The 16804-nt window shown below is 41.2% G+C and overlaps 1 protein-coding gene across 2 annotated transcripts in view; it reads right to left on the reverse strand.

The window, feature by feature from the left end:
• ATP8A1 (ATPase phospholipid transporting 8A1) overlaps positions 1-16804 on the reverse strand; it is a 268521-nt gene that overhangs the window by 113238 nt on the left and 138479 nt on the right. For both annotated transcript variants that reach the window (XM_025386297.1, XM_025386299.1), the window contains 2 exons: positions 9080-9164; positions 6823-6962 (listed from right to left, as the gene is read on the reverse strand). In XM_025386297.1, the coding sequence (XP_025242082.1) occupies positions 6823-6962; positions 9080-9164 (225 nt within the window). The remainder of the gene's footprint in view (positions 1-6822; positions 6963-9079; positions 9165-16804) is intronic.

Here is a 16804-nt window from a genome sequence, read left to right on the forward strand (position 1 = left end):
TAATGTAAAAAAGGATCGCTACCTCAGTGTTCCTATCTTAGTGCCTTATCTCAGTGCCCAGGGCACTAAAGCCTGTCTGGAACGATGTTTTAGTTTACAAGTTCACTACCTATCTCCCAACACTGAAACAAAAGGCAGAAATTCTTCTACCCTCTCCCTGCTGAGCCCCTGAGCCTAGAACAGAGCCTGCCACGCAGCGGTGCTCAGATATTTGTTGCTGAATCTTTCCAACCTATGATTTTCTCACATTTATATATTAAGTAACTTTGAAGACAGGTTTTATATATGAACAAGTCTAAATTTCTAAAAGATGCCTTCTGTAAAAGTCTTGGCTTCTTTTCTAACACACCCCTAAATTAATCCTTAGTGATAGCACATTTGATACCAGTGCCTTCAATGCGTGGAAAGCATGAACTAGATTTGTTAATAGGGGGCAGGTTTTCATTAAGCAAGTACTTATTAAGCTCCAACTTCTGAATTAATTATTTAAATGAATAATTCATTTAGTCATCAAATATTTATTGAGTAGTTAACATAGGCTAGTCAGTCAAGCGCTGGAGACACAGTGATAAATATGATAAACACAGTCCCTGCTTTCGTGAAACTTCAATCTAGTGGATGACATACATCAATCACAAACTACAAAATGCACATAAAACACAACACTGCTACCTGATCAAAAAAGGCTTGACAGCAGAATTACAGTGTTCTGAGTTTACTCTTAAGCTCAGAAATGATCTTCTAACCCATAACCTATTTCAGAAAAACTTGAACAGATGAAAGCATCAGATAAGTTTCCATTTAAAAAGTTTCCCAATCCATGCATCATAATAAGAGAAAAAGCAAAATCTTATCACCAGGGAAATCTGCTTTATTCAGTGATGAATCTAGGCAGGTATTATATAGTTTACACTATTTTCTGTAATGCTCAAGATAAATGATTTGCTTTCAGAAACACAGAAATTATTAGTAGGTAATCTATGCAGTACTAAAGACATAATTGCATTTTTCTATTGAAGCAAATAAATATTAAACATTTTCAAAAAATTATGTATTCCACGAAGGCACGCCTTCATATTTCAAACAATGGTTTAATTATAAAATAAGGAAGAAAGACCAGACTTCTGTACTACTAATTTTCAAAGGAATCTAGTAGCATAGTATGAATATGAGACAAAACATAATTTATGTGTCTTAGAAATAAGTTAGAATAAAAGTAAATAAATTTTAACAAAGAATAGAAGCTCAGACCAAAAAGAAGTGATATCACCCTGGCTCCTGATATATTAAAGTGACAGATCAAACGTGAGAAACATCAGAGAAACCCCTGCCAATGAAACATAAAACTTCATAATTATTCTGTTATTTACAATTCTTCTTGAGAAAATGCAAAATTTTAATTTAATTTAAAAAATCTGATTTAGACCAGGCATGGTGGCTTAGCCCTGTAATCCCAGCACTTTGGGAGGCCGAGGTGGGTGGATCACGAGGTCAGGAGATCGAGACCATCCTGGCCAACATGGTGAAACCCCGTCTCTACTAAAAATACAAAAATTTGGCTAGGTGTAGTGGCGGGAGCCTGTAGTCCCAGCTACTCAGGAGGCTGAGGCAGGAGAATCGCTTGAATTCAGGAGGCAGAGGTTGCAGTGAGCCGACGCTGCGTACTAGCCTGGAGACAAAGCGAGACTCCATTTCAAAAAAAAAAAAAAAAAAAAAAAAAATCTGATTTAAAAAATATAGGCTGACACTGTAAGTGGTTTCCCAATCTAAAATTATGAGTCCAAGTATGTTGACTACCTTTCAAAAGAATGAGGGTGAGATAAAACAGGTCAAGTTTGTTGTCTGAAAGAATGAGACTACTGTAAATTCTCTCAAGTGGTGATGAAAAGAGACTAAGAGGTGTTACTGTCCATGATACCCATTGTGAACCTGCAATTCTCCTTAGCAAAGTGGGTCCAGACAACTGAAGTATCCAATATGATAGTCCCATTTGCATTTTAATCATGTGAGCTTTCTTATTCCTGAACAAGTTAGGCCTTCCTAGTAATCAATGTCACCTCTTGAACAGCAAAAGAAAAAACAAATGAAAAAGCTGTGTTGGCAACTGGTTGGTGAAACAACTCTCAGCATTACAATTTTCAGAAATATCCTGAAAAGCTTACCATATGAATGCAAGTATTGGAGCTCAAACAGTACAGTGTTGGAACAGAGCTGATAATTATATTTTATAGACAGATTTAAAAGTCCCAAATCCTCTCATCTCATGATGACTGTCAATAGGGATAACAATACCCTGTGGTCTTTTTCAAACTTTCCATATCCTCTTTCCCGTAGTGTGCCCTGAGAGTGAAGGCAGCACATTCTAGTACTCAGTGTGCTGGGTAGTAACATACCTGAGTAACTAAGCATCACAACCAAAGGACAAATGCCTTCTTGTATATTTTTGGTCTATTTGGATATTTTTTTCAGCTTATGCTAGGAGTTACAGTACCCAAAGGAATAAGGATTTAACTTAATCTGAAAAACTGAATTACCGGTTTGAACAAACGTCGGAGGGACAAGAGGGAGACAGCAGGGTTTAAAAGTACAACCTTAATCCTATTGTAACATTTCCTCTTATTTTGTACTAAAATATTATTTTAGGAAAAACTTTAAAAATCTTTTATATTTTGAATGTTGTGAATGTAATATTACCATTAATGTGGCAATGACATATCAATTCAAATATGTTCAGAAACAGCTTGCATATGGGCACAATGATGTTCTGATCTTTTGAGGAATTCGTTTTCTAAAAAGTCCACATACAAACGTAATATATGGTTTTCAAACTGTGCTTAGTGGATCCCGAGTCACAACAAGCCCCGCCTGGAGCACCCATGAGGGCAGGGTGGAGGCTGAGGGGAAAGCCGGTTTGGATCTCCTCTCTACTCTTCCATTCCAGCCAAAGCAGCCCTGCTTTCGTCAATTATATATATTATGATTCAGGCAGTTTGTTTGGAAAATTCTGTTCTAAAAAAAAAAGTGAAAATGACCCTCACAGTTTAAAAATTCACTGTCTGACATGGTAAGTCCAATAATGACAAGCTAAGACCAATATTATGGTCTACATAAAAATGGATTCCAATCACATAAAAAATAGGTTACATAAACGGCACGTCTCAGTTAAAGTAGATAAGGAAGAAGACGATGGATGAACCCTAGGACTGTATTTGCTCAATTTAAAGCCAGGGTAACATGTTGCAAGAATCTGTGGTCTGACATGCTGAAACTTGCCTCACTAGAGTGGTTTTAATGGCAGTAAATCACAACTTCTGAACACTCATCCCAGCTGATTTTAACAAAGAATAGAATCTGAGACCAAGAAAGAAGTGATATAACTCTGGCTCTCTATATTAAAAATCCTACAGTCCTCCTATGATTGCAGTTAATGGAAACACTTCAGAAAAACAGCTTGGTCACAAAGATCCCTGTGTTATTTTATCTTTTTTTCTTTTAATTTTATTATTACTTTTTTTTTTAACTTTGAGACAGGGTCTCACTCTGTCACCAAGGCTGGAGTGCAGTGGTACTTTCACAGCTCACTGCAGCCTTAGCCTCCTGGGCTCAGGCAATTCTCCCTGCCTCAGCCTCCTGAGCAGCTGGGACCACAGGTGCATGCTACCACATCCAGCTAATTTTTAAAAATTATTTGTAGAGAGAACGTCTCCCCCTATGTTTGCCCAGGCTGGTCTCAAACTCCTGGGCTCAATGATCCTCCCACTTTGGCCTCCCAGAATACTGGGATTACAGGTGTGAGCCATCACATCTGGTCTATTTTGTCTATTCTTTTTCCCTAAAAAGATGTCTGCTCTCCTCTAACTGGTAAAATAATCCTTGGAGGCCCATTTCAAAAGTTACCACCTCTCCAAAAGCTTCCTTCGGATCAAATTTGTGGGTCACCTTTCTGGGTTCCTCAAGATTTCTTCATTTGGGGAATTTGCTCAGACTGTGGTACCCAGAGGGCCACGGCCTCATTTGCTTGTGCATGAGCATGTAAACATGAACTGCTTGATGAAAGTTATTTAAATGGATCACCAAATGAAGCTCCGGTTTCAGGAGTAGAGATGGACACAGAATTAGTCTTCATTTGGAGCAGGCTGGCTGAGTAAATGACCCAATCTCTTAATCTTTCTGGATCTTAGATTTTCAACAATAGAGGCATGGCTTACTATGAAGTAAAGACAAATTAGTTATAAATTCCCGTTTTCATGTATTTTAGGTAAAAAGCAGTCATAAAGGAGGTTTCTGTCATCTGTAAACTATACGTAGTTTATATAGATGCATATAGACACATATATAGATGTGTGTGTATATGTGTATACACACACCCCCCCACTTTTAATGGATTGCCTGTCAACTTAAATTTTAATGTAGCTCATGATCGCCATCTGCTGGGAAAACGTTGAACATCTATTTCAGTTAAAAGCTGGAGGTTGCAAGGCTTTTAATCAGTTATTAAAAGAACAAGAACCATAACTGTTAAACCTAGAAAATTTAATCTATAAAAAACTCTAGGACATCCAGAGAGTAAGGATATTAGGTACATTAAACATTCAACTCTAGAACTGAAGTTGTGCTTCAAGTGGAAACAATGTAATATGTTTAGAATCCATTTTCAAATATATATTTTTTATTCTGACTTATTACATATTAATTCTGTCTCATGAGGATGGGAGGCAAGGCTGCCTTACATTCAGAGACAGGAAAAAAATCATTTCCAAACTGGATTTTTTTTTTTTAAATTCTTTTTTTTTTTGAGACGGAGTCTCGCTCTGTAGCCCAGGCTGGAGTGCAGTGGCTGCATCTCAGCTCACTGCAAGCTCCGCCTCCCGGGTTCACGCCATTCTCCTGCCTCAGCCTTCCCGAGTAGCTGGGACTACAAGCACCCGCCACCGCGCCCGGCTAGTTTTTTGTATTTTTTAGTAGAGATGGGGTTTCACCGTGTTCGCCAGGATGGTCTCGATCTCCTGACCTCGTGATCCGCCCGTCTCGGCCTCCCAAAGTGCTGGGATTACAGGCTTGAGCCACCGCGCCCGGCCTTAAATTCTTAAAAGAGTAAGGGAAGCAAAGATTAAAAATCAATAGCACTAATGCTTTAAGATATGTGACTTTAGCTGGGCAGATTAAAAGAGATTATGATTATGGCTTCAGATTATTTTATTTCACTACATAAATACCCCAAAGACATAATCATATATAAATATGTTAGGAAGTGGAGAGAGAGAATGTGGAGGGAGGGAGTGGGGAGGGAAGGAGTGTGGAAGATAGGCGAGAGAGACATTGAAATAAGTCAATTGATAACAAGCCCCCTCGTGTGTGTATACCTATAAAATTTAGGGTGGGAGTATCATCCTGGAAGACACCATACATGCTATCGCATGTTTTCTTATAAATAAGCAGAATAAAAAGTTAAGTTCAAATATAAGGAGGAGATATCTAGATATATCTACGTATCTATCTCTATATATACAGGTATGATATATGTGAGCTTATATTTATATTTAGGGATCTTCCCCTTACAAAATATAAAGGCTATGTGAGAAACAATTATCACTTCCATAAAAAGTGATAATCTGTTGAGGAGACAGGAGACCAATATCTCGAGTTGCATATGGCGACCTTGTGGAATAAAGAAAACCATCTGCAGCTAGAACATGGTATCTCCATACTACATAAAGGGAGGGGACGTGAGGAGCAGAGGGGGAAAATAGTCCAGGGAGGTACTGGTAACACTAGCCACTTCTCAAGACAGAGGCACAAGGAAGTACACAGTTTGATAGAGAGGAAAGAAGAACAAAGTATCAGTCTTTACTTACCTGGAGAAAAGATTACAAGTAAACTGCAGCAGACAGGCTAGTTTGATTCTATGCAACACAAACATGAGTGCTATTGAAGAGTTATCTAGTGGCAAGCTAGAGGTTAGAATGAAGACACTTGAGTGATTCAGAGCATGAATACCGGAGGAAGAGTGAGGATTCTGGCTCCCCCTATTAGGAGCTGTGTACTCTCAGCCAAATTACTTAACCTCTCTGTTACCTTGGATTCTTCATCTATAAGATAGGAATAATTAGCATCTGAAAGGGATGTTGTGAGGACTGACTAGATTAATAGATGAAAGTGCTATGAACAGCACCTGGCACACAGCAAGTGCTACACAAAAATGTTTTCCTAATTAAGGAAGCAAGATTCTTGCTATTTATACAGTATCAATCAAAATGTATCCGTCACTTTCTGGCTTAATAGCCTTGGTTTCCTTATCTGTAAAATGAGAACATTTACAGCTGTCACAGAAATAATACAGGTGTATGTTTGTCACAATGACTGGGCAAGTGTAAGCACTGGATTACTCTCTTATATATTATTATCAGCTATGCAAGCTGTGTGATTACAGTACTATTTTACATTGCATTGCATATTATATTATTAACTCAAAGCACACATGTCATGTATGTAATGTGTGAGTGTATGTGGGGGCATGTTCCATATCCTCAGAGATCCAGAACCTGAAACATGTTGGCAAGGAGATTGCTAGACTGGCCAAACCTTGATCCAAAATTGTGAAAAGGGTGAAGATCTATACAAAGTAATATCTAACCCCAAAGACTTCTCAGCAACATTTTAACGCATATTAAGATTTCTTAATGCTTAGATGATGAGAGGGTATTCAGTAGTGAATGGTATGTCAAAAGATATTTTAACTTTTATTCCATTGGTTCCTTGAATAAAGATCGAAACTCTCTGGAAACCAAACCCCCTGTATGATCAACAGAATCATCCACGTACCTTTTCAATCAACTCGTAGCTCTCTTCGAGTTTGAGCAGCCTGTTCTGCACGGATGTAGATGCTCGCTGATAGACTGCTCGCCACTCCTGAAAGTCGCTCTCTGAAATCTCAGCCACAGCAAAACATAAAGTTCTTAACCCTGAAAAAGGTAGCATACATCACCCCAACACACCAAAGAAAATTTTATTCAGAAGTCTGAGGTTTCTGTTTTTATTTCACAAAGTCTCATTTTGAAAAAAGTGATTCCATACAAACAATATGCTGAAGTCCAATTAAATTATGACAAAAACTTAGTATAAATAGTAGATTAATGTTCCCCTGGTCTTTAAAATTGGTACCCTGCTTCTAATTCCCAACCCTTTTAATCCATCTTCCATGCCTAGTGTGGCATTTCTAAAATCCTAATCTTATCAAGCAATTCTTTTGCTTCGAATCTTCCAATTTTTCCTCAGGACAAAATTTAAGCCCCAAAGTACGGCTTATACATGTTTCATCAGGTGCCTTCACTCTCATTCCCTGCAATTCACTTCCCACACACAGGGGTCTTTCACATGCTGGTAACTTTTTCTCCATTCTGCTTTTCCCAATGACTGCCCACTGTCTGCCTTGCAAGTAGTTTAAGACTCAGATCTGAAAATCATCTCTTTGATGCACCCTCCTCTCACCCAGATGCCAAAGGCAGAAACAGTCCTATGGCGTGAGTGACAATGTTTTAGAGTTTTTCTTGTGTGTCTCCTCTATTAAAGCACTTGGAAAGCAGGGACCCAGAGTGCTTCAGAGTAACTCAGTACCAAGCATCGTGGCTGACTTTTTATAGTGGCCTCACAGATGTTTACGAAGGAAGAGAGACCCCGGTGGGGTCTACTGGGAAAGCCACCTTCCTCTTACTAGGATATATGACTGCATTTATTACTATTCTTCGTCATCACAAATCTGTAGTTTAAAAGTCTAAGTGTAGTTGAGGGATAGTGGCAAAAAAGAACTGCCAGCAGATATACTCCAGGAAAACAATCGAAGCTGATATTTACAGTGACCCGCCCCTGTGCCTGGTGCCTGTCAATTTCATAACTCACATCTCTCTCAGCCAGAAAAAAGTAGATGGATTGGAAGAAAGGAGAAGCCAAAGCACTTGTCAGCTATGCAAGGAAGCAGTTATTTAGGTTCGCAAGAAGACACCGCCCTCACTCCAGGTCATTTCATTCTTAGAATGACTAGGACCAGATGCTAGGCTTAGTGATCTCAAGACAAAATGTGTCGAAGGGAACATGTCAGAAGTAAGAAGCAAGGAACATACAAAGTTCCCAGAGAACTCTACCTTCCAAGAAAGGGTGGTCTATTGCCAGATCACTGAGAGTGGAACTCAAATCTTTGGGGCCATCTTAGGACATGTTTTTCTCTCTTGAAAACTTGGCTGGAAAACTTACTGGAGGGTAGTCATGGGGAGAAGTGTAATCCGGTCCAGGGCCAGAAAGAATAGGGTGGAGGTGTGGGCCAAACCATTAAAATCTAAGAGTGGAGTATCTTTAACATCATACCCAGAGAGGAGAAAGATGCCCTCAGTTCTCCTCCAAAACAAAAAGAATCTGTGTTGTATGCTGGGTAGGTTGTATCTGCCAAGGTCTGAGGCTGGGCCTTAAGGAATCTGAATTCTATGAATATATATGTTTCCATGCTTTTACATTTTGAAGAACTGTACAGAGGTTTTTCAAAAGCCATCTTATTTTTTGTTTGTTTTGGCTTTTGTTTTTGCCTAGTGTTTTAAAAAACATTCCTATCTTTTGTCTGCCTGAGTTAACAGGAAAAAAGTATTTGATCAGGTCAGTTTGGTGCCACTGGCAACAGTTCCAGCTGAAACACATAGGAGTGAAAACTGAGACTGGAGATTTAGATTCAGCTATAACTACCATTGTCAAGTATGAGATAAGACTCTACAAATTCTTGTAGTAACTGACTCTCATGTTTAACAACCCTTGCTGCCTTTCATCTAACCTAGATCCTCTCTCTAGACTAGGTACTGCTTTGCCTTGCACATAATATATTTCAGGAGGACAGAGAGACAGGGTGAAGCTCGATTATCTTATTTTGCATTCTCAGGCTTCACACAGAGCCTGGCTTGTGGTAGGGGCTCTCTCTATTGAGTTGCAATACACTGAATAACAATTTTAATAGCTACATAAGTTTTTAATAGAAAGTCTTGAGTTGAAATATACGATTTCCTTTTATTTTAATCACGCTTTATTGCCGAATTACACTTACCTTCTGTAGCAAACTGCTCTAAATGTTTCAGGGTAATTTCTTTGTATTTTGATGTCTCTGCCAGTCGATCATAAATTACAGTGTCCTGGAAAACAGACAGAGGGTAAAATGACTTAATTAAGCATTCTGAGTTTAATAAAGTTGATGTTGGTAACAACAGTAGTAGGAAATCAGTGTAACAACCACCAATCTCTTTTAGCATTCTTTTTAAAGAACAAGATATTTTTGTCTAATAATACTATTTCCCTAGTGACATTAAGTAATAAGTCTCTAGTCTTGCATCTTCATCTTTCCTCTTTCTGAATAAAATTGTAGTTATTCCCATGTTCATATCTCATATTCTACTTCACTTACCTTCCACATGCTGCAAGATCTACCCCAAGCCAGAAGGTTTTCCAGAACACCTTCATAGGTGTTCATAGGTGCTGCAAGGAAGAACGGTCCAGCACTCAAGTAAGTTTGGGAAACACTGGACTGAGCAAAGCAACAGAGCTTGTCTTGCTGCAACAATCCTTGGGGGCTTTAAAATGCCAGTGTGCACAGTGGATCTTGAAGGGGCTACATGATATGTGCCCCAAACTCGTTGAACCACAGAACTTTTTAGGGTTTAGAGCATGTTTATGGGACCAGTGCTCACAGAAGAACAAACTTTAAGAAATACAGGACTAAATCCACTGAAAGGGCCAGTGGGTATTGTGGGGAGAACCTTGGACAAATCTCGAAATGCCTTAAATAGCCATATATTTCTGATTGTGTCACTTTAGCTTTAAGACTCAGTTTACTTAATCTGTAAAATTTGGTTACCGGATTATGTTTAAAGTTCTTTTCAGCTTTAACTTCACGTACCACTTATGCTTCTCTAGTTTTTGCTTTTTTATAAATTGCCTATTATTCCTTTAGTTATTATCCAGCTTTGGTTTAGTGCTTTAAGAATTTTCGTATTCAACCTTCATGGTTTTATTAGACCAGGAAAAAGTAAATCATTTATCTGCAATTACTCTCTCAGTGGTATTACCCATTTTGGGGTCTCCAGTCTCAGGGCTGATATTTGGAAGCAGACTAATGGAGTATGATTTAGAACCCTTGAGAGAAACAGAACTTAGTGACCTCAGAACAGATGGAGTATTCCAAGCTGCAATTATGAATTTCTTTTCATTTTTTCAGTGATGGAATGGGAAGGGGGGCAAAGCAAAAGGAAATGATAGCTTCCCCTCATGGCTCCTTTCTGAGAATGAGAAGAATAATTTGTAAATTCTTCTTTTAAGAAGAATTAAATTTTAAAATAATATTTTCAATGATATTAATACAGTCCATTCAAAAACTAAGAAAATATTTGAAAACATTAAAATCATGAAAACAAAAGTGATAAGTAATATAGTTAAAAGAATTAAATTATGTAGTGTATCCAACCGTTCTAGTGGAAGAAGTTGACGTTTAGAATGGAAAAAATTAATTTTCTACCTTCTTTATAGTGTTGAGAAAAAGCAGAAGAAAGATGTGGCCTTCTGCATTAAACGTATAGTATGTTTTTAAAACAACAATCGCAATCGGCTGGCCATGCCTATACATGAAAAATGAATAAACACTGTGATGGTTAATACTGAGTGTCAACTTGATTGGATTGAAGGATGTGGTGTGTCTGTGAGGGTGTTACCAAAGGATATTAACATCTGAGTCAGTGGGCTCCGGAAGGCAGACCCACCCTTAATCTGAGTGGGCACCATCTAGTCACCTGCCAGCGAATATAAAGCAGACAGAAAAACATGAAATGGCAAGACCGGCCTAGACTCCCAGCCTACATCTCTCTCCCGTGCTTCCTGCCCTGGAACATCAGACTCCAAGTTCTTCAGTTTTGGAACTTGGACTGGCTCTCCTTGCTCCTCAGCCTGCAGGTCCCACGGCCTATTGTGGGACCTTGTGATTGTGTGAGTTAATGCTTAATAAATTCCCCTTTATATATATGTATTTATTCTATTAGTTCTGTCCCTCTAGAGAACCTTAATACAGATTTTGGTACCAAGAGTGGTTCTAGAGGAACAGAATATTAAGATGGAGTTCTTTCATTCGTTTTGGAGTTTCTGGCTGCTTAATATGATTAGACCCCAAAATGCTAAGGACTCTACTTCTAGTAGTATGCAGAACACTGATAGTCCTTGGCGTAAACTGTTTGGAGAATTATGTAAAATAAATGCATTTGACATTCCTGATTCTTCGTTCATGAGAGGCAATGAGTTTAGTGACTCTATACATAATACCTTTGGCCATGTGTGGAGAACCAAGGAACATAATGAAGCTGGTTGGTTGCTCCTAAGTTCAGTGGACAAAGTAATGAAAGAAAATGATGAACTCAGGGATTCTATCTCCTGGCTTCAGAAGCAGATACTGAGTCTCAAATCTGCTAAGATTGCCCTGAGTGAGAGTCTTACCTCCTGCAGGGAAAGAGCTGAAGTTGTGGAAAAATAGACACAAGCTGTTATCATGCGAGTGGCTGACCTGCAAGGAAAGATGCATGAACAGCCTCTACAGGTGTCTACTATTAAAGTGAGGGCATTGATTGGAAAAGAATGGGACCCTGCAGGGACATGTGAGAGGACCCTGATGAAGCTGGGGACACTGAATTTGTAAACTCTGATGAACCTTTTTTTGCCAGAAGTAACAGCTTCCCCATTCTCAGGAGTGGCAACATCCCCTCTCTGAACCCTCTCAGCCATCAGCCTTTCCACCTTTGTCTGAGGAGATAAACCCTGTGCTGCCTGCGGTAACAATGATGTCCTCCCCTGAGGCAGTTGCCAGGCAAGATGATGTTGATTCTCTTCAGGAGCCACCCCCAACACCCCTGTTTGCTTCTAGACTATAACTAGACTAAAGTCCCAGTGGGCCCCTGGAGGTGAGGATGAGAGTATGACTCATGAGTAGATGTGCTACACTAAAAAAGAATTGCCTGAGTTTTCAAACTTACATAAGCAGAAAACTTCTAGGTCAAAGGGATAAAAGACTAATTTGAATTACAAAAACCGAGAATCACAGCCCCTCAATCAATTTCCAAACTTGAGCCAGTTACAGACCCAGAACCCCCTGAATGAAAGGGAGGCTGGGTCCCCTTGAAAAAAGACCCCACTGTCTTACTGACAATTTATGCTGTTAATTGTTCTCCCATCCTTCCCCAAAGAGACCTCTGGCCTTTTACCAGGGTAACTGTGCACTGGGGAAAGGGAAATGATCAGACATTTTGGGGACTACTGGACATTGGCTCTGAGCTGATGATGATTCCAGGGGACCCAAAATGTCACCGTGGTCCTCCAGTTAAAAGTAGGGGCTTATGGAGGTCAGGTAATTAATGGAGTTTTAGCTCAGCTCCGACTTAGAGTGAGTCCAGTGGGTCTCCAGGCTCATCCTGTGGTCATTTCCCTGGTGTCAGAACTCATAATTGGCACAGACATACTTGGCAGCTAGCAGAATCCCCATACTGGCTCCCTGACTGGTAGAGTGAGTGCTATTATGGTGGGAAAGGCCAAACGGAAGCCATTAGAGCTGCCTCTACCTAGAAAAATAGTAAATCAAAAATGGTATCACATCCCTGGAGGGACTGCAGAGATTAGTGCCACCATCAAGGACTTGAAAGACGAAAGGGTGGTGATTCCCACCACCCCCATTCAACTCTCCCATTTGGCCTGTGCAGAAGACAGATGGATCTTTGGGGAATGATCTGTGGATTACCATTAGCTTAACCAAGGGGTGACTCCAATTGCAGATGCTGTACCAGATGTGGTTTCATTGCTCGAGCAAATTAACACATCTCCTTGTACCTGGTATGCAGCCACTGACTTGGCAAATTCCTTTTTCTTCACTCCTGCCCATAAGGCCCACCAAGCAATTTGCCTTCAATATACCTTTGCTGTTCTAACTCAGGAGTATATCAACCCTCTGGTTTTGTGTCATGATCTTATTCAGAAAGCCCTTGATTGCTTTTCATTTCCACAAGATATCACACTGGTCCATCACACTGATGACATACTGATTGCATCCAGTGAGCAGGATGTAGCAAACACACTGGACTTACTGGTGAGACATTTGCATGCCAGAGGATGGGAAATAAACCTGACTAAAATTAAGGGACCCTCTACCTCAGTAAAATTTCTAGGGGTCCAGTGGTGTGGGGTTTGTTGAGATATTCCTTCTAAGGTGAAGGATAAGTTGTTGCATTTGGCCCCTCCTACAGTGAAAGGCACAATGCCTACTCGGCTTATTTGGATTTTAGAGGCATCACATTCCTTATTTGGGTGTGTTACTCTGGCCCATTTATCAAGTGACCCAGAAGGCTGCCAGTTTTGAGTGGGGTCCAGAACAGGAGATAGGTCCTGTATGAGCTGCTCTGCCACTTGGCTCATATGACCCAGCAGATCCAATGGTGTTTGAGGTGTCAGTAGCAGATGGGGATGCTGTTTGGAGCCTTTGGCAGGCCCCCATAGGTGAATCACGGCGGAGGCATCTTGGATTTTGGAGCAAGGCCCTGCCATAATCTGCAGGTAACTACTCTCCTTTTGAAGGACAGCTCTTGGCTTGTTACTGGGCTTTGGTTGGAAACTGAACATTTGACCATGGGTCATCAAGTCACAGTGCGATCTGAACTGCCTATCATGAACTGGGTGCTTTCTGACCCATCTAGCCATGAAGTGGGCCGTGCACAGCAGCAATGCATCATCAAATTGAAGTGGTATATACGTGATGGGGCTTGATCAGGTCCTGAAGGCACAAGTAAGTTACGTGAGGAAGTGGCTCAAGTGCCCATGGTTTCCACTCCTCCCACTCTGTTTTCTCTCCCCCAGCCTGCACCAATGGTCTCATGGGGAGTTTCCCCTATGATCAGTTGACAGAGGAAGAGAAGACTAGGGCCTGGTTCACAGACGGTTCTGTACAACAGGCAGGCACTACCCAAAATTGGACAGCTGCAGCATGACAGTCCCTTTCTAGAACATCCCTGAATGACAGCGGTGAAGGGAAATCTTCCCAGTGGGCAGCACTTCAAGCAGTGCACCTGGTTGTGCACTTTGCATGGAAGGAAAAATGACCAGATGTGCGATTCATGGGCTGTAGCCAATGATTTGGCTGGATGGTCAGGGACGTGGAAGAAGCATGACTGGAAAATTGGTTACAAAGAAATCTGGGGAAGAAGTACGCAGATGGACCTCTCTGAGTGGTCAAAAGCTGTGAAGATATTTGTATCCCATGTGAGTGCTCACCAGTGGGTGACCTCAGCAGAGGAAGATTTTAAGGATCAAGTGGATAGGATGAATTGTTCTGTGGACACCACTCAGCCTCTTTCCCCAGCCACCCCGTCATCACCCAATGGGCCCATGAACAAAGTGGCCATGGTGGCAGGGGTGGAGGTTATGCATGGGCTCAGCAACATGGACTTCTACTCACCAAGGCTGACCTGGCTACGGCCACTGCTGAGCCCAATTTGCCAGCTGCAGAGACCAACACTGAGCCCTTGATATGGCACCATTCTTTGGGGTGATCAGCCAGCCACCTGGTGGCAGATTGTTGCATCATGGAAAGGGCAGACGTTTGTCCTCACTGGAATAGACATTTACTCTTGACATGGGTTTGCCTATCTTGCACACAGTGCTTCTGCCAAGACTACCATCTGTGGACTCACAGTCTTCCACACAGTACTGCCTCTGACCAAGGCACTCACTTCACAGCTAAAGAAGTGTGGCAGTGGGCTCATGCATCCACTGTCACAGTATTCCACACAGCACTGCCTCTGACCAAGGCACTCACTTTACAGCTAAAGAAGTGTGGCAGTGGGCTCATGCTCATGGAACTCACTGGTCTTACCATGTTTCTATCATCCTGAAGTAGCTGGATTGATAGAACGGTGGAATGGCCTTTTGAGTCACAATGACAATGCCAACTAGGTGACAACATTTTGCAGGGCGGGAGCAAAGTTCTCCAGAAGGCCGTGTATGCTCTGAATCAGTGTCCAATATATGGTACTGTTTCTCCCATAGCCAGGAGTCAGGGATCCACGAATCAAGGCGTGGAAGTGGCACCACTCACCATCACCCCTAGTGATCCACTAGCAACATATTTGCTTCCTGTTCCTGCGACATTATGTTCTGCTGGCCTAGAGGTCTTAGTTCCAGAGGGAGGAACACTGTCGTCAGGAGACACAACAATGATTCAATTAAACTGGAAGTTAAGATTACCACCTGGACACTTTGGGCTCCTCCTATCTTTAAGTCAATAGTCTGAGGAGGGAGTTACAGTGTTGGCTGGGGTGACTGACCCAGACTACCAAGATGAAATCAGTCTACTGCTCCATAATAGAGGTAGCAAAGAGTATGCATGGAATACAGGAGATCCATTAGGGTGTCTCTTAGTATTACTGCACCCTGTGATTAATGGGATCAATGGGAAACTACAACAGCCCAATGCAGGCAGGACTACAAATGGTCCAGATCCTTCAGGAGTGAAGGTTTATGTCACTCCACCAGGAAAAAACCCATAACTTGCTGAGGTGCTTGCTGAAGGCAAAGGGAATACAGAGTGGGTGGCAGAAGAAGGCAGTCATCAATACCAGTTATGACTACATGACCAGCTGCAGAAACAAGGACTGTAACTGTCATGAGTATTTCCTCACCAATTCCCCAGCTAACATCATATCGAATGGGGAAAAGCTGAAAGCTTTCCTCCAAGAACTGGAACAAGATAAGGAAGCCCTCTTTCATCACAGCTATTCAAAACAGTACTGGAAGTCGAGGCCAGAGCAATCAGCAAGAGAAAGAAATAAAAGGAATACAAATTGGAAAAGAGGAAGTCAAATTGTTCCTCTTTGCTGATGACATGATCTTATATCTGCAAAAACCTGAAGACTCTACCAAAAAACAGATTTCAATAAACGAATTCAGTAAAGTTGCAGGATACAAAATCAATGTACAAAAATCAGTAGCACTTCTCTATACCAATAATATCTAGATGAGAAAGAAAAAAGCCAATCCCACTGACAACAGTCATAAAAAACCAGGGCCAGGTGCGGTGGCTCAGGCCTGTAATCCTAGCACTCTGGGAGGCTGAGGTGGGCATTCAAGACCTGCCTGAGCAACAAGGTGAAACCCCACCTCTACAAAAAATACAAAAAAGTCAGTCAGGTATGGTCGTGCATGCTTGTAGTCCCAGTTACTCGGGAGTATGAGGTGGGAGGATCATGTGAACACAGGAAGTCAAGGCTGCAGTGAGTCACGATCATATCACTGCACTCCAGTCTGGGCAGCAGAGTGAGACCTTGTCTCAAAAAAATACACACACACACACACACACACACACAAATACACAGGAATAAATTTAACCAAGGAGGTGAAAGATCTCTACAAGAAAAACAAAACACTGGTATAAGAAATTGAAGGCTGGGTGTGATGGCTCACACTTGTAATCCCAGCACATTGGGAGGCCGAGGTGGGCTAATCACCTGAGGTCGGAAGTTCAAGACCAGCCTGGCCAACATGGTGAGACCCTGTCTCTACAAAAAATACAAAAAATTAGCTGGGCATGATGGTGGGTGACTGTAATCCCAGCTACTCAGGAGGCTGAGGCAGAAGAATCACTTGAACCCAGAAGGTGGAGGTTGTCGTGAGCCGAGATCGTGCCACTGCACTCCAGACTGAGCGACAAACTCCATCTCAAAAAAAAAAAAAAAAAAAAAAAAAAAAAAAAAAAAAAAAA

The sequence above is a fragment of the Theropithecus gelada genome, chromosome 5 (genome assembly GCF_003255815.1).
Source record: "Theropithecus gelada isolate Dixy chromosome 5, Tgel_1.0, whole genome shotgun sequence".
In the NCBI taxonomy this organism is placed as follows: Eukaryota; Metazoa; Chordata; class Mammalia; order Primates; family Cercopithecidae; genus Theropithecus; species Theropithecus gelada.